This window comes from Panthera leo, chromosome A2, assembly GCF_018350215.1.
Source record: "Panthera leo isolate Ple1 chromosome A2, P.leo_Ple1_pat1.1, whole genome shotgun sequence".
Lineage (NCBI taxonomy): Eukaryota > Metazoa > Chordata > Mammalia > Carnivora > Felidae > Panthera > Panthera leo.
In genome coordinates, this window is record NC_056680.1 from 143311492 (window position 1) to 143335743 (window position 24252).

At 54.9% G+C, this 24252-nt stretch overlaps 1 protein-coding gene across 2 annotated transcripts in view; it reads left to right on the forward strand.

Annotated features, from left to right (window-relative positions):
* SND1 (staphylococcal nuclease and tudor domain containing 1) overlaps positions 1 to 19500 on the forward strand; it is a 423196-nt gene extending 403696 nt beyond the window's left edge. For both annotated transcript variants that reach the window (XM_042923831.1, XM_042923837.1), the window contains 8 exons: positions 3113 to 3301; positions 9645 to 9786; positions 13026 to 13149; positions 14048 to 14117; positions 15209 to 15322; positions 16931 to 17134; positions 18748 to 18792; positions 18886 to 19500. In XM_042923831.1, the coding sequence (XP_042779765.1) occupies positions 3113 to 3301; positions 9645 to 9786; positions 13026 to 13149; positions 14048 to 14117; positions 15209 to 15322; positions 16931 to 17134; positions 18748 to 18792; positions 18886 to 18951 (954 nt within the window). In that variant the 3' untranslated portion in view covers positions 18952 to 19500. The remainder of the gene's footprint in view (positions 1 to 3112; positions 3302 to 9644; positions 9787 to 13025; positions 13150 to 14047; positions 14118 to 15208; positions 15323 to 16930; positions 17135 to 18747; positions 18793 to 18885) is intronic.
* The last annotated feature ends 4752 nt before the right edge of the window (positions 19501 to 24252 follow it).

The window sequence follows — 24252 nt, forward strand, 5'->3', positions numbered from 1 at the left end:
CATGACCTGAGCCAAAGTCGGATGCTCAACCGACTGAGCCACCCAGGTGCCCCATGGGACTTTTTTGATCATTTGTGGATGTGCACTGTAGTGAAAATTCCAAGTCTGCTGGTGAGCACATCTCCCACCTGAGGCTGAAAAAGGTGCTGCACAGCCTTCTTGTTCAGCTGTCACCCCACACACAAGTGTCTTGTGGTCCTGCATTTTTCCTTTTTGTGTGAGTGCTTTCTCTTGGTGATTTTGTAGTTTAAAATGGCCTCCAGAGTGCTGAAATGCTGTCTAGTGTTCCTAAGTGCAAGAAGACTGTGATACGCCTTAAGGAGAAAATACATGTGTTAGATAAGCTTTATTCAGGCATGAGTGATAGTGCTATTGGCTGTGGTTTCAATGTTAATGAATCATCAGTATATATTAAATAAGGTGTCTTTAAACAGAAACATGCACAGAAGAAGGTTATGTATTGGTAAGTTGATAAAAATGTGATGAGAGTCCTGCAGGAATCTAATCCTGTGTTTCCCCTGGGAGCAATGGTTCAGGATTCACTAATTCAGTGTTCATGGTGCCTTTATAGAACATAAGTACCACAAACATTGAGAATCAGCTGTATCTGTATATCTCCGTATGTATGTGTGGTTTATATGTACTTTTTAACTAAGAGAAAGTATCAAAAACCTGAGTCTTAAAGTTGATCAGAAAAATAGAGCATATACAGACATTGGTCCATGGAATGTTATAGTCAGGCTACAAATTCCTGGCAATCGATCTGAGAGAAACATGATGAACAGTGAACACTTATACCAACCTAGGACCACCATGCTTAACCCTGTGCTTGCTCCCAGTGGAACTCTCCCAGGACTAGAGAAGGGTTAAGACTTTGGTCTTCCGATTGAATTCTTTGTGCCCAGAAGGATAGACACGGCACAGGGCTTGGCTAGAGAGGTCACAAGTCAAGATACTTGAGAGTAGCCCCATCCCTCCACTGAGCCCAGCCCACCTTCCCCTGAATGCCTTTGATGGAGAAAGTACCTTGGTTGCAGCAGCCATAATGAAAGGGGAAGCAGAGACCCACAGGCTACAGTTTTATCTCCCTCTGTAACCCAAGATGGATTCGGTGAGAGGACAGTGCCCAAGGCTAGAGATTTCTTTCCTCTGTGCCTGGCTGGGCCCAGGGACTTGTCAAGCCCAAGTTAGCATATTGATTGCAGGCAGGGAGAGGCTGGTAAGTGTGAAGTCAGCCAACAGGGTTGGTAGTGTTGACCCCAGGAGTGTCAGCACAGAGCCCGTGTCTGTCAGCACAGTCACTGTGTCTGTTGCTAGTGTGAGCCCTTGAGAGGCCATCGTCTGGTTTGCAGCATCAGAGGTGAGGTGTGAATTTGGGGTTTGCTATGTGGAGTGAGGTCTAACTGTGGGCACCTTATAGGATGAGAAGGATTGTACCTGCCTGGGTGTTTCATCAACCCGTCTCTAGGGTTCTTGCCTCCATTCTAGCAATCGGGTGCCGAGAGGAATTATGCCAGGGAGCATCAAGCTTCTTGTCACAACCACACTAGCCCACCACGGCTTCTCAGAACTGGAAGGAGGCCGTGTGCTCAAGCAGGGCAGCTGTCCTCAGTTTTAGGAAAATGACACTTGGCTACTAACATGGCAAAAGACCAGAGGTCCAGGAATAGGGGACCTACCTACCCACCTACAGAGTCAGCTTGGAATGGATCTATATGTAGTATCTTTTTTTTTTTTTTTCCTAGCTCTAATAAACTCTTCATATCTGCTTCTGGGTCAGACCCCAACCTCAGGCATCATTGAACTTGCATTTCCACTTGAAGGGTTAACCGTAAGCCTTAAGTAGGAAGAGGGTGTTCAAGAAAAGGGAAAAGCCAGGGTCCTGCCTTCCTGGTCCTACCCCTTCTTCTCCCCATTGCCTTCTGTCTGCATGGCCAAGTCACCTCTGTCTACTTACAGGGTGCCATGTCCTCCACATCTCTCCCTGCTCTCTTCCCTCTCCTTCCCTCCGCTCTCCTCTCTAACCCTCTGCCCTGGGCTGCTGCTGCTGGCTCCAGCCCAGGCTTCAAAGAATTCCCAGGTATTTAGACATTCATTTTATTGCTTAATCGAGCTTGAAGCTGTTTAAATTAATACAAGTTTTCATATTTGGCAGCAAAGACTTTTACAAGCCCCTTTTAGCAGAGAAAGGAGGAGGTTGAGGAGAATCAAAGAAGAAATTCACCCTGGGCCATTGCCTTCATGAGGTGGAAGCAGATCAGCTACCACAAGGGCCAAGGCATCAAGGCCACCCTCTTGGAGGAGCAGAGTCAGTACTGGGGTTCGGGGTCTTGGAGAGGCCCTCAGTGGAGGAGGCTCAGATGCCCCCGAGCCCTGCAGGGATCCCTGAGGGTTCTGAGGTTCCGCCACAGCATAAGGCCCCAAAGACTGGCCTGATGGTAGTGACTACACCCTTCTAGTCACTCCCTGTCAGGAGCAGCCCCCCGCTGTGGTCACCCCACAAATGCCCTCGTGTGTTAGTAAACTCCCTGTTCACATCCTTCTGCCCACCTGCCCCCTTCCCTCCTCTCCTTGCCTGGCTCTCATCCAGCCATTTTCATCACCTCTGTTAAGCATTAATTCCTTCAGCTGTACACCCCTCTCCCCAGGGATTGTCTTGCTTCCCCAGGGCCTGCCTGTCTTCCTAGAAGAGCCGGGGGTGGGTGGGCGCTAAAGAAGAGTGGGATGTTCCCAGAGCTATGTCTGCTGCTTGTCTCACTCCCGATCCCCAGGCTGCACTCACACGCACACGGCTAACGCAGACTCGCTTGCTTAAGCTAAGGGGAGCCGAGTTTACCCTAGGAGCTGTCTGCCAAAAGATCTGAGGAGAAGGGAGTTTTGAAGTTGCTTGGTCAGTGACGTATCTGTAAGGATGATTCTGGGGTGTGAGAGGCTAGAACGCGTAGGTCCCACTCACAACTGAAGCGAAGGGTTCTAAGAGGGTCAGCAGTGCTGGAGCTCCAGTGAGCTCTTGCTCTTGTGCCTAATGCGCTCCTGTCCTGTGGTGTGAACGCCCTGGCGGCTGGCCAGGGCCTCCCCCTGCAGGCTGACACCCCCTTTCTCTGTTCCCCAGGTAGAGGTGGAGGTGGAGAGCATGGACAAGGCCGGGAACTTCATCGGCTGGCTGCACATCGATGGCGCCAACCTGTCCGTCTTGCTGGTGGAGCACTCACTCTCCAAGGTCCACTTCACTGCTGAGCGCAGCTCCTACTACAAATCCCTGCTGTCTGCTGAGGAGGCCGCCAAGCAGAAGAAAGAAAAGGTACGGGTGTGGAATCGGCCTGGCCGGGGAGGAGGTGGGCGCCACCCCAGAGCTCAGACTTCCCGCCTTCCCGCCCCTCCCAACACCACTGCCTCCACACAACAGACAGAGCGGTCATCCCCCACCTGAGGGACCCCGGTTGGTGTTGGTCTCAGACCCCACGTCAGGAGCCACACGTGACCGAGGGAGAGGCTGCCAGCTTAGGCTTCGTCAGCCACAGGCCTCCTCTGGTGGACCTGGTGGAGGAGAAAGCTGTCTGGAAGGTGACCTTGGAGCCATGAGTGGAGTGCCTGGGAGAGCCCCTTGTGAGCAGGAGACTGGGGAGTCCTCCCTTCGCCAGCCCGGACCCTTCTTTGCTGCCCTCGGAGCAGCTGGGCGACCCGCAGCCCACTTCTGAATTTCCTTCGCATCGCCCTGCAGGGAAGCCCATTTTGGAAGCTACCCCAGGAGATGCATAAAGCTGTTAGGACAGCAGATTTATAGCCCATCAGTCTCTGCAGACACTGCATTGAAGAGACAAGGGGGGTGGGTCGGAAAGCAGCTTTTGGAAACAAATGGACGATTAAGGAACCCAGTGGTTTGGTGGTGGGAGCTGGGCTTGGCACCCCCCAACTCAGCCTGTCGCCACTGACTTATAGTCCAGCCCTGATAATGGGGATAAATCAGCCGGCCACCAATTTGTCAGGGCTTCTCTGAGCTTGAGGAGGATTTCATGGGACAGCCGTGCTGAGCCATAAATTTGTTCCAGGAATAAACGTTTCCTTCCCCATGGGGCAGCCATCTGGCTTGCAACTCGCCTCCCAAAGTCAAGGCCCAGACACCTGCCAAAAGGAGTAGGGGGCATCAGGGCCCAGAGGCTCCTCATTCTCTTCCAACCCAGAGCAGCCACCTCCTCACTGGGTCCTTCCCAGCTGTCTTCCTTCAGGCACTGGCCCAGGGACTCCTGCCTAGATCTCTCTGTCTTTTCTTCCCGTCCCCTGGGGATTGGGACAGGTGACCAACCCTAATGAGAGTGGAAGAACTGTAGGGAGTGGTGACCCACAAATCTTGGGACAGGTGAGAGGGACTGTCCCTGTCTTGGAGGAATAGGCCACCATGAGGCCTCTGAGGACACTTCCACCCTTCCTTGTCCCAATTCTGGTCACAGTAAACCCCGTCTTCCTAGAGTGATGGGGAAGCAGGCAACCTTAGCCCCTACTGCAAAGGAGCTTCCTCTTGGCTTTCCTGTTAGTGAGAGCTGAACTTAAGACTGCCAGCCCCGTGTCCTGTGCCTACTGAAGGGAAAGGCTGAGACGTGGTGCTGGGGCCTTGTGTGCAAAGGGCTGAACCTTCACCAAAGAATTAGCAGCAGGGGGTCAGCGTGGCAAGCACCGGCCTCTAAAGCCCAGATTCTGAAAGCGTCTCTGCCCCCAGGCCCTGCTCCCTTAGTCACTCAGCATACGAGCCTCTTCGGGTCTGAGTGCCCCTCTGTTCTCTGAGATTAGAGACCCCAAAGGGACCCAAGAGAAGACAGAGGGGAATCTGGCCTGAGGTGGAGGAATGGGTGCCTTGCTGGGTGTTGTACTGGGCACCACTATTTCCCACGCAGTGGATTTGTCTGAAAGAGCCCAGGTCATCGTTTCACTCTTGCCACATGATGATGTTGAGGAGTAATTACCAGTGATTAATTACTTCCACAGGCTGCGTGGTTTTGTTCCAGTCCAATTAAAATGCAGTGCGCTACTCAGTGCAAGAGCCTGCCTGCCTGCTGGGTCCCTGTCCCGCACATCCCATCCTCTTCGGGGGGTCGTGGCAGAACCTAGTATGCCTTGCCTCTTCCGGTGGGGCTGGTTCCCAGGAGCGGTGTGTGTATGTGTGTGTGTGTGTGTGTGTGTGTGTGTGTGTGTGTGTAGCACTGCAGCCCCCTCAGAGTTGGCTGGACTCAGATGAGAGAATTTGGTAGTTGCTGCATATCTGAGGTATTCCCAGGATGGAGGCAAGGATCTCCAACCTTGCCTCACTTGTGACCCCATGAGGGCTGCCTTAGCTGTCCGGAGACAGGCACATGTGGCTAAGGGATCATGGTGGTACCTGTGAGCTAACCAAGGAAAGGTAATGCTGAGAGATTTTGTGAGACTAAGAGCATGCAGATGTCTTTGGGGAATGTGATTATATGTGTGCACATTTGTTAGCGGATCTGAGGGAACCTGGCAATGCTAGCTTCCCTTCCATGAGAACTTAGCTGCCTCCCTGCTGGGCCTGATTCCTCCCTGTGCCCTGCAGACTTCTCTCCTCATGAAGATGCTGGTTGGGCCCTCCTCTTCCTCTACAGGAAGCTAATGCCAGATTACCCCCTCCTCCTCCAGGAATCCTGGGCGGGTCTGTGGACCAAAGAGGGAAACACAGATGGCAGGCACCAGAACTGCCCTCCCTCCCCGGCCCCCCCTTCTGCCCCAGCAGAGCCCTGGACAGGGCTGAGTTGGCCATTGATCGCCTTTTATTGAGCTTGTCTTCCCCACTGAGATCTTGAAGGCCTCCACAACCCTGGCCCCGAGCCAGCCCCACCCTTGGAGCCTATTGAGCGGAGATATTAAATAGGATTTAGAAAGGAAGGCCTCCAGCCAGTGGAGCCTCAGTTCACATCCCCCGTCTCCTGCCAGAAAGAGGATCTGGGACTCCCTGGGGAGGGAGTACAGGAAAGAGGGAGGGCCAGGGACGGGTGAGGACAGGAAGAGAGAGCCTATGCCCCTGACCTGGCCCCACAATGTAGACAGGAACTGGCATGACAGAGCAGCAATAGAACAGAGAAGGGAGGAAGGAGCCGCCTCCCTTGCCCATTCCCCCACCTAGGTCTAAGGCCAGGGTCACGGAGGGGTTCCCAAGGGGCCCCGCCTCAGGACACAGTGCCATCCTGGCCCCCAGCCTGACCACAAACCCTACCACGAATCAGAGGAGCTGGGAAAGGCCTTTCCACATTAATGCAGTCTGGAGGTTTTCCCAGAGCAAAGCAGAGCCCTCTTGGGTGGGTCTCCCAGCATGCCTAGGCCCTGCTGCTTAGACCCAGTTCAGGCTTGCCTGCACCGAAGGCCAAGAGCATTCCCAGCTTCAGCGTCCCATCCTCCGGTCAGCATCTTGGCCACGCAGGTCCTTCCCCAGCTCTTCCATCTGCCCAGAGCCTGGGGGGAGAGCCATAAGGCACTGATTCTGTGCACACACAATTACTGTTCTCTCTGGAAGGGGTCTTTGGGTCTTCTTTGTCATCGCCCCATGGGTCCAGGATGAGGAGCATCCCTCCTGGGAATTCCCCAAAACAGGCTCCTTGGCAGAGGTCTGAACTGTGAGAGGGCTAGGGATGGCTATAGGGAAGTGGCACCCGTCTGGCAGGTGCCTGCCAGTGTGTCTGTCCCCTCTGCCCCAGTTTGCAGAAAGGCAACATAAGCCATTATGGGCAAAACGTGCCCTTGTTCTAAGGGTGGGCCAAGCTCTCAGCTGACTGTCTCCTTCCCACCAAGAAGCCACCTAGCCGGGCTACGTTTACCGGCTTGCTGGTGGCTAGGTCCCAGGGAACAGATGGTCACCTCCATCTCCTGAGGGAAACCTGCAGGGCTCCACTATTCAAGGGGCCAAGCCAGCTCCCTCTTAGAAATGGAGTTCCTTTATCTGAGGAGCAGCTCTCCCTGTCCTACCCTTTGGCAATCTCATGCTTCTGGTGTCTTTTCACCTTGGCAGGCAGCGGGGGGGGGGGGGGGGGGGGGTACACCCTGGGGGGGGGTACACCCTGCTGTGCCCCTCCTACCAGTGAGCTGTGGGACCTTGTCACTGGACTGGCCCCACTGCCACACTCCTTGTGGGAGCAAGAGGCCTGCAGGCCGTCCCTGAGGCTTTTGTTTGCATCATCCGTGACCTCCAGCTTGCTGCCCACCTGAGCCTGCCTGCAGAGGAGCTCCACCCTTCTCCCCAAGGAGGAAACCTGATGCTGTCGCCCAAGGCGCATTTACTTGAGGAGTCATTAGCAGTTCCTGCTCCCCCGCTGTCAGTCTGTTCCCAATTCATCACCACCGCTGAGGAGACTCCTTCCCCACAGCCCCCACAGCCGAGGGAAGCAGGGCAGGGTTAGGATGGAGCCCAGAACGGCTCTGAGCCTCAGGCCCACTCCAGGCCAACGTCTGAGACGTGCTGGCTGCACCTGGGAGGGAGCCAGAAGAGCGAGGTAGATGGGAGAAGGGCCCACTGCCTGGGGGTGGGGCAGAAGGAAGGCTGAGGGGTTGGAGGGAGGGTAGGTACTGGCTGGTGGGGGGAGGCGGCACTTGGCTTCAGCTAGTTGAGGCAGTACTGACAGTCCTGTGTCTCAGTGAGAGTCCCGTCGGTCCTCGAGCTGCAGAGGTCCCAGAGAGGCTAGGACTGACTGAGTCGTCACCCCCCTGGGGAACTTTCCCCTAGCAGGGCCCAGAGAGAAAGTCTACCTCAACAGGATGTGGGCCTTGGAACGGGAAGTAACCGTGGGTGGTCCCCCAGAGTGCTCCCAGCAGTCTGTGCCATGGCCTCCAATGGGAGAGGCCCTTTCACAGGGAAGTCCGAAGGCTAGAGACGCCCTTGGGCCAGGAGTCTCTGATCTGACTGAGTTGAAGTCCTGCTCTCTGCCTCCTTTCCCGTGGCCACCAGTCCTCGGCACGTGGAAAGCAGAGGTGTCCAGATGCCAGGGATTAAGGGGGCAGCTGCGCCGGGACTGGTGCTGGGAGAGAGTGAGAGGGGAGACCTGTTTGGGTTAGAGTCTGACCTCAGATGGCAGAAGGCAAGGGCACTACTGCGTGTGGCTGGCCGAGGTTTGGGCCCGGGTGACGTCTCTCCCATCCCCCTCGGCCGTTCCCTGGCAGCCTCCCTCGGGCTCAGCCCCTGTTGCTCATTCCAGTTCTCAGGGCCCTGGTCCTCAGTGTCCCCTTCCAGTGGAAGAGTGCTCGCACCGCATGAGAGGCAGGAGCGTAGCCTCTGCAGGTGGGACCCAAGAAGGTTCAGTAATTCAGACATCCCTGTCCTTGGGCTGCTTCCTCGTGCCATCCAGGGATCCGCAGGTCAGCTGAGTGATTCTGCGGTCATGTGGCACAGCCCACAGGTTCCAGGGGCCTCTTCCCTCTTGCAAGGAAGAAAAGGAGATGCAGGAGGTCTGTGGCTTGACTGAAGTCAAACAGCAAATTGAAGGACAAGAGCCCACATCTCCCACCTACAACCTTTCCCTCTGTGTCTAGAGGCCCGGTCAATGCCAAAATGTCCCCTTGAGGACCTTGAAGCTTGAAGATCTCTAGCACCTGGGTGTCCAGGTTCAGATCCTGGTCCTGCTACTTCTAGCAAGCCTGGGTGCCTCTGGTCCCTCCTTTCTAAAACAGGGTAATGTTAATACTTACTCAAAGGGTTGTCGTACGGATTAAAGGAATTAATACTTGGAGAATGTTTAGAATGGCGCCTGGCACCTAGTAAGCATGTATGTTTTGGCTAATACTTTTATTACCCCCTGTTCTTGTGTGACTGTGGGACTCCGTGTGTGGTCCAGTCCCTCACCCCCTTCTTGCTGCTCAACTGGACAGCCCCGCCCTCTCCTGCTCTGACAGGCTTCACTACCGGGATAATCTCCTGGCCGCGGGATCGGACTTGATGCACTGTCACATCGAATCAGCTTCTGAGCCGCTGCAGCCCTGACAGTGCAGGGCCAGGGGAGGAGGAGAAAGGCGAGGGTGGAGGGGAGTGGCCCAGCTTCTGAGCTGGGGTCAGAGCAACCTGCTTGAGGTGAGGACACAGAAGTTGCTGAGGCAAGGCATTCCTGAACAGTGACAAGCCCTCCCCTCCGTGGCCCGGGGCTGTCACTTGGAGAGCTTTGGAGTGCCATGGCCCTGGGCGGTGCGAAGGCCTCAAGAGTTCAGAGTGACCCCTACTGAGTGATGTCAGAGAGGGAAGTGGGGTCCCAGAACCACTGCGACACCAAGGTTCTCACGCTCTGGTTTGCATGAGGATTGCCTGGGAGTCTGCTTTGGTTTGCTTCACTTTCTCTGGGTGCAGTTACAACAGACCCTAACTTGACATACGTGCATTGGGACCCAGGGACCAGCATTTTTAATAAGCTACCCAGTTGCTTCTGACACCTGCCAGAATTTGAGAGCTGATCAATCAGAAGAATTTCAGAGTACTCTCCTTACCCACTCAGACATACGAGAGGTCTAGGGACTCAGGCCAGTGTGACGTGAGTGCCCTGTGATGACCTCCGCACTCCTTCACCCCAGGGGTGACCCCACTTGCCCAAAGACCTTTTCCTGCGTTTTTTCTGGCTTCACTTCTAAACCTCCCACCCCCCACCCTTTGCTGCCCGCATATGCAGGTCTGGGCCCACTATGAGGAGCAGCCCGTGGAGGAGGTAGCGCCCGTGCTAGAGGAGAAGGAGCGCTCGGCCAGCTACAAGCCCGTGTTTGTGACGGAGATCACTGACGACCTGCATTTCTACGTGCAGGATGTGGAGACCGGTGAGTATGCTACCTCCAGAACCCACTCTGCTCAGTGGGAGGGAGGGTCACAGCCCACACGTTCCGGGGACCTCTCCCAGTCTGTGGCTGCTCCCCATCCCCCGGGCCCTGTGCGCTGCTCTGGGGCTCATTACATGCACTGCCAGTGAGCCCTGGCATGGGCAAGGCCAAGCAGGTCCTCTGAGGGCTGGTGAGGTAGCCTGTCTTGTCTAGGTGGTATTTGGAGATGCTCAGGAAATTGTTTTGCTCTCGGACACTCCTGGCTGGGCTGGGCGTGGGGATTTGTAGCCCTCGGAGTGTATCAGGAAGCAAAGAACAGATTGTCTCTATGTGTGGTCAGGAAGCACAAACCAGCTTCACTTGGCCCTCCTCCCCCTCAGCTTCCTTGGGAAGGCAGCGGGAGGAGAGGAGCCTGGGCTTTTTTTCTCTGGGGCTTCTCCTTCTCTAGAGGTTACCATAGCCCTGAGTGGTAGTCAGTTGCCATGGAAACAGGCGGCGCTCTAGGGAAGTCATCCCCGGGCAATCTTTCTGAAGGACCCTCTCTCTCCATCCTCCTTCCTCCTGCCTTCAAGTGATGTACACTGTGGCCAGGGCCTTCTCTGCAGAAACCTCAGGCTTCTGGAGCAGAGAGGACGGTAGAGGTCACTCTCACGGTGGTGGCCCTGTGACCCCTCTAGATGGACTTCCTACCCCCACTGCATTTGCTCTGTCTACCCTGACCTCCCTCCTCTCATTGATAGCCTGTGCAGGGAACCATTTTAGTTGAGGGCAAAGGAAAAGGCTTTTTAGAGCTGCCTCTGCGTCCAAGGAGCCCCATCCTTGCAAAGCAGAGGGGCCCGAAGATGTCACTGGCACCCAAGGCAGTCCTGTGGGTGGCAGGGTACGGCTCTGCCTGGCCTCCTGTGCCCCCTGCCAGGCCCACTCCAGATCATCAGCCTCATGCCAGCCACTTCCCCTCTAATGATATTTCCCAGGCAGCTGCTTTTGTGGCGATGTTATTTCACCGAGGAAAACCAACCTTTCCAAGCCCTCGTCTGGCTGTACTTGGGAGGGGGGAAAGCTAGCAGGCGGAGAGATGGGCTGATGAGCCTTCAGGATTAGGTTCCCCTTGAGGTCAGCTGCAGTCCTGCTGCACAGTGGCCTGGCATTGCCAGGTCTGGGTGGTGTGACGAGGAAAGGAGTCTTTCAGTGGTGGCCTGGGTAGGAAGGAGATCGGTTTCTGAGCACAGGAGCCAGAAAGGATGGCCCTCAGAAAGCTCAGGGGAAAGGGAACTCAAAGAAGGCCCTGCCCAAGGGACAGCAGCTCCCTGGCCGGCTCTACCTGGCCTCTGCATCCTGTGAGGTAGGACCCACCTTGGATAAGACCAGGTCCTGAAGTCTCGAGGGGACAAAACTTGAGGGTTCAAGGCCTTCGGCCACATAGTCTCTGTAATTTCAGAGGCTTCCTGTGCATGCCCTCTACCCTGCCATCTGTCTCTGCAGCTGTAGGGAGCCAGGACCCTGTACCAAGTGGTGGCCAAGGCAGAAAATACGGCCAAAGGAAACAAGGGGGAAACCATGTATTCTTGGAACATTGGAGAAGGGAGTGAGGCGCTTGTTGGCACGCCACCTGGAGGGCTGCAGTGGGCTCCAGAGAAAACCCTGACCTCAGTTGGTTCCATAAAAATCCATGAAAATAAACTTCAGCATGTACAGCCTCCCTCTTCTGAAACCTTTCATCCTCTCTTAGGGGACATCCTCTTGCCCTGTCTCTCTTCTCTTAATTAAAGCCTGCCTTCAGGAAGGATCTAATGAAATGATGAAAGCATTGCCATTAGCTGTAAATGACCAGCCAGACTCTGTGCAAGGACCTGTTTGCGGGAGGCAAAGTCTGCTTCTGTTGCCTTGGAGCAAAAAAATAAAAAATAAAAATAGACCACATATAGAAGGAATTTGTCTGTGTAGAGGGTGTACTGCTGGGTGGGGGAAGGGCAACTGCTTCTTCACAAAAGTCTGTGTTCTGAAACCGAGACTCATGAATGCTGGGACAGTGGGCTACGCAGAGGCCCACGAGTGGACACGTCCTTGTGTGCCTACGCAGAGTGCATCCTCGATACAGTTGAATTCTTAAGCACCCTCCATGCGGCAGATTTACTAGACCTTGAGAGAGTAAACAGAACCAAGTGAGCAATGGTCTGTGCCCTGAAGGAGCTCACAGTGTAGTGGCAGACACATAAACCCAGACAGGGAACGTATAAGGCCAACTGTGACAAGTGTGCCAAAAGCCAACATGTGTTAGGCACCTGTTACAGTGTGGCTTCGGGCCCTGGAGGTGGAAAGAAGAATCCTGTACCCACACCACACGAACCCAGCTACCCTCACCTCAGAGAGCAAAGGGGGCACGGCGGGGCTTGATGCAGAGCTAGAATCAGGGCCAAGAGGGATGGAAGGGTAAAGCCACTGGGGACCGGTGCTTAGCGGCATGGGGGGTGGGGACACAACAGGAAGGAGCAAGGAGGGAACCTGAGAGGACCCTAGGTGTTGCCAAACCTGGTGATGACCAGCTGACGAGTGGCAGGGACTCAGGATTTGGGAAGGACCAGCAGGAAAGAGCAAGGGATTCAGTAAGATAGGCAGGGAAGGAGACTGTCTCCCCTAGTCGAAGAGGGCCCCGGGTTGGGCTGAGAGCTTGGAACCCCAGCCTGGAAATACCAAAGTTTGCTTTTGCATGTACTTCACAGGGTGAGCGAGGTCAGAGTAGCCTGAGGCCCTTTCCTTGTCCAGGGTTGGGTGGGGGCCATCCCTCATTTCTGTGTTTCCCCCTGGGAGACATAGCAAAGAGTGGCTGCTGTCAGTCACCACCTCTGTGACCCAGGCCGGGGCCAGCCCTTGTAGGAATTAAGCTGGGCTGCTTCCACCCAGAACGAGGCTGGTTGGCTTTGCTTCACACCCCCATGCTTTCTCCACCTCCTTAAGCAGAGCCCGCCCAAGGAACATTCCCGAGGGCTGCCACTGCCACGGCCAGTAGGTTGGAGAGCCGAGGTTGGAAGGAAGACTGTGTGCCTCTGAGGTGTCAGCAAGCCCCTGTTCCTCTTTTGAAGACCACATGAACCTCTTGAGCAGATGCCACAGAGGACTTCCCTACGGAATGGGGCAAGCCAGTGCCACGGGCGACCTACAGAATTCCACATGCTGCCTGCTCCCCGGCCCCATCTAGAGAACATGGCGCCCAGGTCTCACTACCTCTTCCTCCCCTACAGGCACCCAGCTAGAGAAGCTGATGGAGAACATGCGAAACGACATCGCCAGCCACCCTCCTGTCGAAGGCTCCTATGCCCCCCGCCGGGGAGAATTCTGTATTGCCAAGTTTGTAGATGGAGAATGGTAAGCCACTTGTACCTGAGCAGAGCAAAGAGTCTTAAGCAGGAGCAGTTGCAGGTCTGTCCTCAGGGCACAGGCCTACAGAGCTACCAGGTAGACTTCAGGCATTTGCCTTAGCCACCTGGTTTCACTGGGCGGTGGTTGTTGACCTTGGCCAGCTCTCCGGCGTGGGCCTCTTCATGGCCTGCAGCCCATCTGGGGCCTGTGATTTTCCTGCAGCCCAGTCAAGCCTCTGGAGTATAGAAGTGGTATCTCTCCTCAATCCTGGGAAACCCTGTCGGGGGAGCCCTAGCTGGCTGGCTGGGACTGACACTCCCCTTACCCCACACAGGAGAAATGATGTCACGTGGGGTGGTGAGGGCAGAGGCTGGTTCTCAGTGAGCCCAGATCAGCCACCCCACCCTCCACCCTGGCTGTCTGGGACATGAGCAGGCGCACTCACAGGCTGCAGGAAGGTCACTCACGTCTGATCTACCAAGAGTAGGGCCCATGGCTTTCCCTGGGTGACGAAGTGACTTGGATGTGTTCCCTGCTGCGGCCTCCCAGACAGATCTGCCGGCTAATTACAGCTGCTGTTTAGTGTGCTGGGTTTAAACAGCAGACATCAATCTAGTCATTAGTCTTGTTGCTTTATGCCCCAAGGACACATTAATCTGCTTCACATGCTCCCTTCTCCCTCCCTCTGCTCCCAGCTATGCTCTGATTCCATTAGATGGTGGCCACAGCGCCGCGAGCCTAGGCCTTAGTGGAGTCTGAGAACTGCCCTCTGTGACCCCCTTGGGTGTTCACTCTGAGCCCTGGGCAGGGAAATGGTGTATCCCAGCCCTGCTATCACTGAGGCTCCAGGGAGGCCAGACTCTTCAGGGCTCTCCCTTGAGCTCTTCCCACGATGCCATTGCAGGTACCGCGCCCGAGTGGAGAAAGTCGAGTCTCCTGCCAGAGTGCACGTCTTCTACATTGACTATGGCAATGTGAGTGTGGGAGACCGGGAAGTGGATGAGTAGGCAAGGGAGGGGCGCCAGGTGGCTGTCAAGGGCCATACAGCACAGTAGTCCCCTAGGTCAAGTCCCTCTGACCTCTCAAAGGTCCCTCGAAGCTGTGAAACCACTTGCTGATAGAACAGTGAGCATGTGGGCATCTCTACTGTTCGTGGAACAAGTCACTGACCCCTGAGCGACTGGGCCAAACTGATGTCTCTGGTCAGAGGTTTTTGAGAGCTGAGAAGTCTCCTTTCCAGGCCCCACGGATGAGTGCCCAGCCACACCCACGGTTCCTCATCTTCTGCCCAACCTCTCTGAAGAAAGGGCCGGTGGAGGCCCTCCACACCCCACGGTTCCTGGTCCTCAGGCTTGACTAGGTGCTTGTGTGCCAATTCCCAGGACATCCCCAAACCAAGGCTTTCTGGGAAGGGAGTCACAAGGTGGCTGCACCTGGGAGTCTGTCGACAGTTCTGGGGGATTCCCTCTGGGGAAAAGCAAGTAGGAGAGAAGGTTGTAGTTCAGAACCATGCCACTCCCGAGGCGTGACGATGGTCATCTGCTTTCCTCAGGGACTAAGGTTGAGGGTCGATTAGCAGCAGCCCAGAGTTGGGCCATGCTCCCAACCTGCCACCAGGGGATACACAAAAGAAGAGGTCCTGCCAGGTCGCAGGACTGTAGGGCCCCTTGTCTAGGTGTGCTTTCCCAGCAGAGCGCCCCCTGGCCAGTGGAAACATATTCAAGGAACCCATGTCCCAGAGGGAAGGCGTTGGAAAAAAACAGAGGTAGAGGTTAGTTAGATACCAGTTATCAAACCGATTATTTTTGTAGAGCCACCAGGTGTGCCAACACCGGGCCCAGGGTGAGAAGGTGTGAGTCACGGCCGACCGCCTACTGCAGGGGCGAGCGGGGCATGTTCCCCCAAGACGTCACTGACTGGGCAAGCCTGTGCACAGGGCTGAGTGGAAGCAAGTCGTGGGAGGACCTGAGTTAGAACTCTCAGAGGCCCAGCCACCAGAGTTGTCCTGTGAGAGCCAAGGGGGCATCGAGTGTGTGATGTTCTTGGCCCGATGTGTCCTCTACAGAGAGAGATCCTGCCATCCACCCGCCTGGGTACCCTGCCACCTGCCTTCAGCACTCGTGTGCTGCCTGCTCAAGCCACAGAGTATGCCTTCGCCTTCATCCAGGTGCCCCAGGACGTGAGTCTACACATCTTCCTTCCTTCCTTCCTTCCTTCCTTCCTTCCTTCCTTCCTTCCTTCCTTCCTTCCAAAGGACGTGTCCAGTGGCACTCAGCCACTGATGCGGCCCTCACAGACTGACAGGAGAAGGTGGAAACAGTGACGAATGGTCTGTTAGCGACGGGACTCGAGAGATGAGAGCGACCAAGGAAGTTGAGGGAAGTTGCCACAGAGGAGGGGGCATCAGAGCGTCCAAACTGGTTCTTCAGATGGATGGGCCCGGTGGGCCAGGGCACTTTGGGCAAAGACTGGTCCACACAGTCGGAAGTCAGGGACCTTGTGGGCAGTGGCAAGACATGAGAAGGGAAAGGCCTGGGGGTTGGGGAAGGGTTTTCAGCAGAGGTGTGACGTGGTCAAATCTGGTTCTGAAAGTTCCTTCAGGGGGCGTTGTCAGACTGGATGGAGTAGTGGGAAGCAACTTGGAAATCCAGGCTAGAGACAGTGACAGCCAAACCGGGGCCACGCCCGTAAGGGCCAGGTCTCAGCGCCCTCTGTGGATGGGATGCGGGAAATGAGGAACAGAAGGTGACTGGATTTCTTATGTGTGGCTGTGTTGCTGTTGGCCAAGATGTGGGGACGAGAAGGAGGAAATTAGGAGCTGTAGGAGCTCCAGGCGTCTTGATAGTGTTCAGTTTGGAAAGCAAGAAGCCCTGGAATCGCGGATTCATAGCTAAAAGCATGGGCACCTACAGGGTGAGCGTGTGGAAGACAGGATGGGGAGGAGAGCGAGGCTTGGCAAGTGCTAGCCTTCAGCAATCCAGGGACGAAGAACCTGAGGCAGAATGTGCATCCAGAGAGGAGAACATGTGCTCAGAGTCAAGAGCCACCCAGTTCCCAGAAGCAGGGAGCTGGTCTGCAGTGTCCAGCTCCCCAGGGAGGTCAGGCTCAGGCTTGGCGGGTACCCTTGGCTCTGGCACCGAGGGAGGTCCCTGGTGCTCAGAGCGAGCAGTCTGAAAGCCTGGTTGGAGCTGCCGCCAGATGCAGGGTGCTGAGGAGCAAACAGTAGGGTCAGGAATTTGCGCCATAGAACATTTCCTGCCTTTTCATGAAATTTGCTGAAGGGCAGAAGAGAAACAGTAGGAGAAGAGGGTGACAAAATAGGTCAAGGGGCCGTCTCTGGGGGGAGGGAGATGTGAGTGTGGAGAGAGCCTGAGAGGCCAGTGAATGCACCAGAGCAGGGACTGTGTGGGGTTGGTATGCTGGAGCACAGTCCTGCAGAGGTGGGGGATGACGGGAGCCAGGGTGGCCAGTGGAGGTTAGTTGGGGATGGTCAAAAGCCACTTTTTCTCCGAGACACAAGGCAGGTGGGCACGGTACTGGGGTGGGGGACAGGGATGGGATGTATGCAGGAGGCGTGGCAGGGAGGGAAAGGACAAGATCAGGAGAGGGGGCACTTTGTATCCCAAGGCTGTTTCCTTCCTTGTTAGGATCTGAGCAGGGAATGAGATGCTGGCACCTGCTGGACACTTGCTTGGAGGAGGTCCATGAGCAGGACCTGGGGTCCACGTGGCTATCTTTCAAGTTTGCACTTCTCTCTCCCATTTATCTGCATGCAACTCTGCCCCAGGAGGACGCTCGAACAGACGCCGTGGACAGTGTGGTGCGGGATATCCAGAACACTCAGTGCCTGCTCAACGTGGAACACCTGAGCGCTGGCTGCCCTCACGTCACCCTGCAGTTTGCTGATTCCAAGGGGGATGTGGGGCTGGGCTTGGTGAAGGAGGGACTGGTCATGGTGGAGGTGCGCAAGGAGAAACAGTTCCAGAAAGTGGTACGTGATGTGGAGGTGGGCTACCAGCATAGGGGCAGGCTCCTAATGCCTCCCCACTACCGTCACAGAGGGGCTGGGGGCTGCACCAACAGCCGGTGAGGGAGCAGGGGACCCTCCATCTTGCTGCTCCTGCTGGGGAAAGATAATGGATTTGGGTTTGTTGGAGTTTTTAAAAAAAAAAAAAAAAAGCTAATTACATCCCAAATTAATTGGCTGCAGGCTTGGCTGAGAATGCAGCGGTAAATTTGAGCCGGGGGGGGGGGGGGGGGGGGGGGGGGTTGTCCCTGTGCATGTGCCTCTAGGGGGCAGGCTGGAAGGCCTTGCCAAGGGTGCCGGAGGTCCATAGCCTGTCACTGCCTCTCCCTTTCTCACTTCCCTCTCCCATACCCTGCCGGGTCCGTAGCCAGCTCCTTGCACACAGGGCCACCTGAAGCCAGGCTCGGCTGGGATGGGGCCCCGAGGGACTCTGCCCCTCCAGCCCTCCAGCCAGTCTGAACAGCCCCCAGGGCTTGGAGCCCGGCCTGAGACCTCTGATCATGAGATGAGTTGAGCGCCCCCAGCCATGCTGGCTTCACGGGGCAAACCATGAGGGGCTGGTGGGCACCTAGGAACTACCTGCACTTGCTGGGAGTTGGGAAGGGCACCTCTCAAGTCAGGATAGGCTGGTGGGAAGCGTGTGCCCTCGTGCAGCACCCAGCTGAGAGGAGGGATGAGAGCCAGTGGCGCTCAAACGAGCGTTCCCTCTCCGTTGTGCCCGTTGCTTCGCCTTTTCCCAGGCCTCTTTTTCTCCCCCTCTGAGTCCGTGGCACTGGTCATACAGGGCTGTAATTCATTTGGAACAAGACCCCACTGTGAATTGCTACCATGTCTGTGGACAGAAGTGTGACACCCTTAGTCCTCTCACTAGAGACTCCCGGTGTCTTGAGATTGCCCTGGGAGTTAGTGTAAGTTTCCCTATAGAATTTTGAGATCTCCCTGTCTCCCCTGTGAAGCTACCCATAATGTCTCTGGTGTCTAGAACATTCCTTTGCCCAGCATCTGAGATAAACACTCTACGTGTGTTCACTCATTCATTCATTCATTCATTCATTCAACAAGCATTTATGGAGGGCCTACATATCTCCATGAACAAGAGGCACCATTTCTGCCCTGTGGAGCCTCCATTCAAGCATGAGTTGACAAAAACAGCAACTAGATGAATGAAATTGAATGTTAGGAGATAAATGCAATGGAAAAAGAGAAGATAGAAATAAAGGATATCAGGAGTGTGCGGGAAGAGGTGATTGGAATTTTCCATGGGGTCATTTCATTAGGCTTTCATTGAGGCTTCATTAAGAAGGTGATGCTTTACCAAAGACCTGAAGGAGCAGGATAGGTAGCCAAGTAGACCTGAGGGGAAGAGCATTTCAGGCAGACAGAACAGCCAGCACAGAGTCAAGGAACAGCAAGGAGGCCAGTGTGATGGTGCACTTTGAACCTTATTCTCAGGGAGCTGGTGATCCACTGAGCAGGAGAGTGGTGCAGACCAGACCTGGGCAGTCTCCAGGGTCATTCTTGCTGCTCAGTTGCAAATACCCACTTTGTGACCTCCCTTTCTTCCCTTGTCCCTCCAGATCACAGAGTACCTGAACGCCCAGGAGTCAGCCAAGAGTGCTAGGGTGAGTTTTCGCCTCTGGGTCTCCAGGGAGGAGCTGAGGAAAGCAGCTTAGCAGGGCCCACCTCCCTGACAGTCGCTTTCTGTCTTCTCACAGCTGAACCTGTGGCGCTATGGGGACTTCCGGGCCGATGACGCTGATGAGTTTGGCTACAGCCGCTAAGGAGGGAATCGGGTCTGGCCCTCAGCCCGCTCACACCAGTACCTCCTCCTCTGCAGGGAGGGTGTTTTCAGCTCCAGACCCCAGATCAGGGGTGTAGATTGGGTCCAGCTTTGCTTCAGTGTATGGAAATGTCTCGTGGGGCGGCATCTGGGCTGGGGGTGGGGTGGGTGAACCCGAGGCTTTCAGGAGGCAGGCCATTGTCTTCTGAGATGACAGGCACTGCCATCCACAGTCTCTCCCAGCTGATTTTGTGTTTTTATTCGGAGGTTTGTTTTTTTTAAAAAGTTGTCCGCAAATCAGGAAGAAACATGAAAGACTTTGTCCTAACATAGGGCGTGACCCTGACACCCAAAGCCAGCTGCCTGCTGGTACCCCACTTCCGTCCCAGATGGCCCTTCTTCCCAGTTCTCTGTCCGGCTGTTGATTATGTGATTCCTCTGATACGTCCATTCTCAAATGCCAGCCTGTCTACATCTGCCCCCTACCAGCCCTCCCCACTTCTGTATTTAAAGCTTTTGAGGCCCAATAAAATAGTACCTGCTGTCTGCAGTCCTTATTGGTCATGGTGGAGCCCAGAGCCTGGAATCTCGGCAGCCCCCACAGGAGGAGACTTGGGCACGTGAACGACCCCCGACGTAGTCATCCACATCCCTGGCCACAGCTCTGGAATCACAGCCAGCCCGGAAAGCAGGGCCATTCTTCAGAGTCATGGGCAACTCCTGGGGCCCAGGAGGCATGATGGCACCATGACCATCATGCAGAAGGCTGGAGATCTCCTATTTTAATGCATCAGTCCAGGCCCCTGCTGCACATGGCTGCCCTCAAGGGCCGTGGAGATTTAGAGCAGCTTGGCAAGCAGTGCCCAGGACCGGCCACACATGGAAGGCCAGGCTCAGTCTTAACCGGTCCCCTGCAGAGAGTCACTAGTCCTGTCCTTTGCCAAGTTCTGCCAGAGCCCCAGCGGGAGCCAGAGGGGACTCTTCCCCTCTCCTGCTGTGGCTGGGGTAAAAGGCTAACGCCACACAGGCTGGCACAACAAGGGGTAAGAGTGGGGGCCCGGTGCCTGCCCAGCTCCCTCCACAATGTGTGTTCATTGGCAAATGGAGCTGGAAGACCAGGTTGGGTCCAAGAGGAGTCATGGCTGTCTGCTGAGGAGATCCTGGGTCTCAAGGTTATTAGTGTTTGCTCTGTTTGACTTAATGAGGTTATCCCCAGGTGGAGCTGGCCACAGAGCTCAGAAGACCCAGGCTGCTCCTAGCCCCTGAGGGAGGAGGGAGGCTTGAGAGCAGCCCCTGTGGTGTGCAGTGAGGAGCCTGTTATGCTGCTCAGGGAGTGCCAGGGAGAGAAAGCTGTGTGACGAGGAGGTCACCACTACCAGCTGTTTCCCATGACTTTGTACAGCCTGTGATGGGGCCTGAGAAGTCAGCGGGAGTGTGAATGTCCCCGTCTGTCCCCACTCCTGGAGAAGCTGTCCTGCCCCAGCAGGTAAGCCCACTCCCCGTGGTGCCACATTTTCTTCTCCTGCATCATGGAGGTTTGTCATGGAGAAGACAATGCCCATCTCACCCATTTTTCTACCTCCTGGTATGGTCGAGAGCTGGATCGGCGTGTGTTACCCGGGAGCACAATCAGCAGAGGGGTGAGGTGCCAGCCCGCCCTTTTGTAAAAGGGTCTGAAATCATCTCACTGTCTCCACAGTTGCCTTGGTTACATCTGTGCCCAAGGATAAACCCTCCATGGTTCTGCAATTGAAATGATGCCCGAACCTTCCCACTTCTTTTCTTCTCTTGCAAGTCTGGTTTAGACAAAGGTCAAACCATTCACCAGGCCTGAGGACGCTGCTGCCACTTCCTCTTAGTGTCTGTTGAGTTCCTGGGGTCTGTCGTGGTGGGGTGGGACTGAGGCGAGCCGAGCCGAGCCAGGCACCCAGCATGCCCAATCTCGGGGGGCACTCAGAGTGTGCGGGTGCCTTGGAGGCTTTGCCTTTTGCCTGTAGTCGAGACCAGTCAGCATCAGCACTTGCACAAGTAGCACCAAAAACCCCCCTCAGAGTTCCTTCCCCCGCTGGAGTTACAAAACATGTTCCCCCATCCACCTCTCACTTAAACACCAAAACCTCTTGAGCACCTATTATCCATCTGTCCACCCACCCGCCAAGCCTGGATTAAGAGCCAGCTACCGGCATAACACTGGGTCCAGTGGGTGCCAAGCCTGTCTCCACGGGCTCGAGGGGCGTGCACGACCGCTGTGGAGCAGTGGGCAGTACTCCAGGACAGGGGCTGAGGCCCGGCCCAGTGACCAGGGGGATGTCACAGAGGAGGAGGGCAGAGTCGAAGCTCGCAGGTGACAGGAGAGCAGCATTGCTAACCTGGACAGGCTCTGGAAGTTTCCCGTCTCTGAAGGCTGATGCATCAGAGCCCAGGGTTTAGGCTAGCCACCAGGGAAGGATTACCACCCAAGACCCTGCCTGGTCTGGGCCAGTAGGGGAGGTGGGGTAGGGAGTGGAGGGAAGGGTTTGTGCAACTGCCTCTACTTTATTTATGGTTTTGATTATGTCTGCATTCCAGGAAGAGCCGATGCACCCCTTTTCTTGAAGTAGCCCGTGTTGGGAAGCAACAGGGAGGGGCCAGAGAGCTAGTGCCTCAAGAGTGGTTATTGATGTCCTAATTACAAGAGGATGCTAATTTAATTTGAACCTAATTACAGTGCACTACCCTGGGTGGCATGTGTTTTAATAATTAACGTCCTTCAGATGCGTAGGAGTATAATAATATTTACACTGGGTTGGCTAGCAGCCTGGGGAGGCGGGCTGGGGGCCCATACGTCACCCTCCCCCAGACAGCTTGGCTGCTAGCAGGTGGGGAAGATGGCGTACAAGTCTTGGTTGGCTAGCATCTTGTCATCCTTCCCAGAGAATATGCTTGGGCCTCATCTCCAGCCACTTCCTTGACCCAGCAGGCTGCTCTGCTCTGTGGGGTTCCAGGCTGGAGCCCTGAAATAACATGGTGACGGTGACTGTGACTGTGACACCAGCCTTCCTTCCCACCCCAGGCCGAGCCATGCAGATGAGGGCCCCATCTGGCTGCCCCTGCCTGCCTGGACCCATCCTGGGGAAGGGCTTGTTCAGGCAGGAGGAAAGAGCTGCTTAGTTTTTCCTCCTCCTCTTTTCACTGGTAACACTTAGAAGGATGTACACATTCAGCAAAGGGCCCGAATTACAAGGGTACCACTCCGGTTTTCACAAAGTGAACATACCCTATGTAAACACACCAATGAAAAAATAGAACATCACCAGCCCCTCCTAAGCTTGCTCCTCAGTCACTGTCACCCTCAAAGGCAGCCCCTCTCTTGACCTTTATCCCAGTAGATGTTTCGTCTGTTTTATTTGTTGCGTTTTATTTTTCAATTTTGCCTGGTTTTAAATTTTTCAAAGGTGGAGTCCTGCGGGATGTATTATGTGCCTGCCTTCTCCCATTCAATACATGTGTGGGCTGTGTCCTTGTTAGCTTCGTTTTGGTGTGTGCATTCTTGTTCTGTATGTTCTATTGTCTGAATACACCACTTCTTGGTTGTTAGGAAGAAGTCAGATGCTCAACAATCTGCTAGAGCCAGAGCTGTGCCAGTCCCTAAAGGAGAAATCTGCTCATCCTAATTATGCGTCAGGGGGACAGGAGGTGAAACTAGATGAGATGGGGTAGCAAGATGACAGGGCAGGGCAGTTCCACCCACTACAAACATGGAATCGTGTGGTTGCCAGTGTGGCTCCCATGCCCAGTCTCTCAGAGCTCCCAGAGGTGGGGGAAGGGTCTGTCAGCAAGTTCTAGAAGCCAAGCAGACGAACCAGGGGCTTAAGAGATGACCTGAGGGAACTTCAGTATCTACCAAGAAAGCTCTCTAGGCCGGTGCTTCTCAAAGTGTGGCTGGTAGACCAGCTTGCTCAGAATCACCTGGAATGCTTGTTAAAATGCAGCTTCCAAAAAAGTGCCAGGACCCACTGGGAGTGGGGGTGTGACTGGACCATCCATCACAGCGGGAGGACAACGGGTAATGTGTGTGGAGTTGATAAAACAAGAACTGGCCTATTGCTTAGCAATAAAAAATCCAACAGAAAATCTAAAATAGATGATTAAAAGCGGTTGCCTGTAGGTGACAGCTGGGACTTGGAGTGCTTATTATAACTCCCTGTGTACCAGTTCTTTCACCATAGGTGAGCATTTCTGATTCTTCTCATTATCAGGTAAATATGTATGTATCACTTCCCATTCCAGAGCCACTCCCTCAATTCTGGTGGTCCAGGGCCTGGGAATCTGCCCTGTGAACAAGCTGCCTGGGTGATTCTGAGGATTGCTCAAGTTCCAAGAATTGGCTCTCACTGTCCAAACTCATTTTACAAGATAAGGAAGGAGACCTAGTGACTTGCCCAAGGTCATCCAGCTTCTTTGTGGCAGGGCCAGGAATAGAAGATGGGTCCCTGGCCTATGTTCTCTACATCATGGCCTTCACCTTGGTGGGTGTCTGTCTCAGTGGGCCTGGTCCCCAGAGATCTGAGGGAGGAGCCGAGGACCTGGTTCAGTTGAAGGAAGCGAGAGTGCCTTGCCTGGGTGCAGGCGGGCGACCCCCCCAGCAAGCAGAACACTTACGACGTTGCTTCGTGCGGAGCCAATGCAGGGACCAGCACATGCAGAATGCCACTCCTCCTGCTGTCCTGCCATCAGCAACGTCCTTCAGTTGTTTCCTCCGTAGCAATGGGTCTGCCCTGAGCCCGCAGCCCCCTGAACAGTCAGGCACTTAGCATTTGCTGAGCTCCTTCCTACTAGCTCGAGGCACTGTTCTAAGTGCTAAGATAAAGAGAGGAATCCGCCCTCGCATCATGCGTTTACAGTCTACTGAGGACAGCAGATACTGGTGGTAGAAAAGCCCAGTTAGCTTTACTGACTTTAACTTTACACAGTTAGCTATGTACAAATGCGGTGGCATTAGCTTGTCAAGTTGACTGTGCGTGCCCCGTGAGCCAGCAGTTCCCTCCTGGTTCTGCGGCCAAGGGCTACTTGCACGTGGGAGAACCACCACCATCGCCAGAAGTCCCATGCCAGAATGTTCACTGCAGTTCTGTTTCTACTAACACAAAAACAGCACCACAGACACCGCAAGGTGTATATACTTACAAGGGTATGTTATTCAACGAAAATGAATTATGGCCACACAGAACCACGTGGATAAATCTTAGAAACAATAAAGTACATCTCCGACGACTTCATACCATACGATGCCATTATTATAAAGTTCAAAACCAAGCAATAC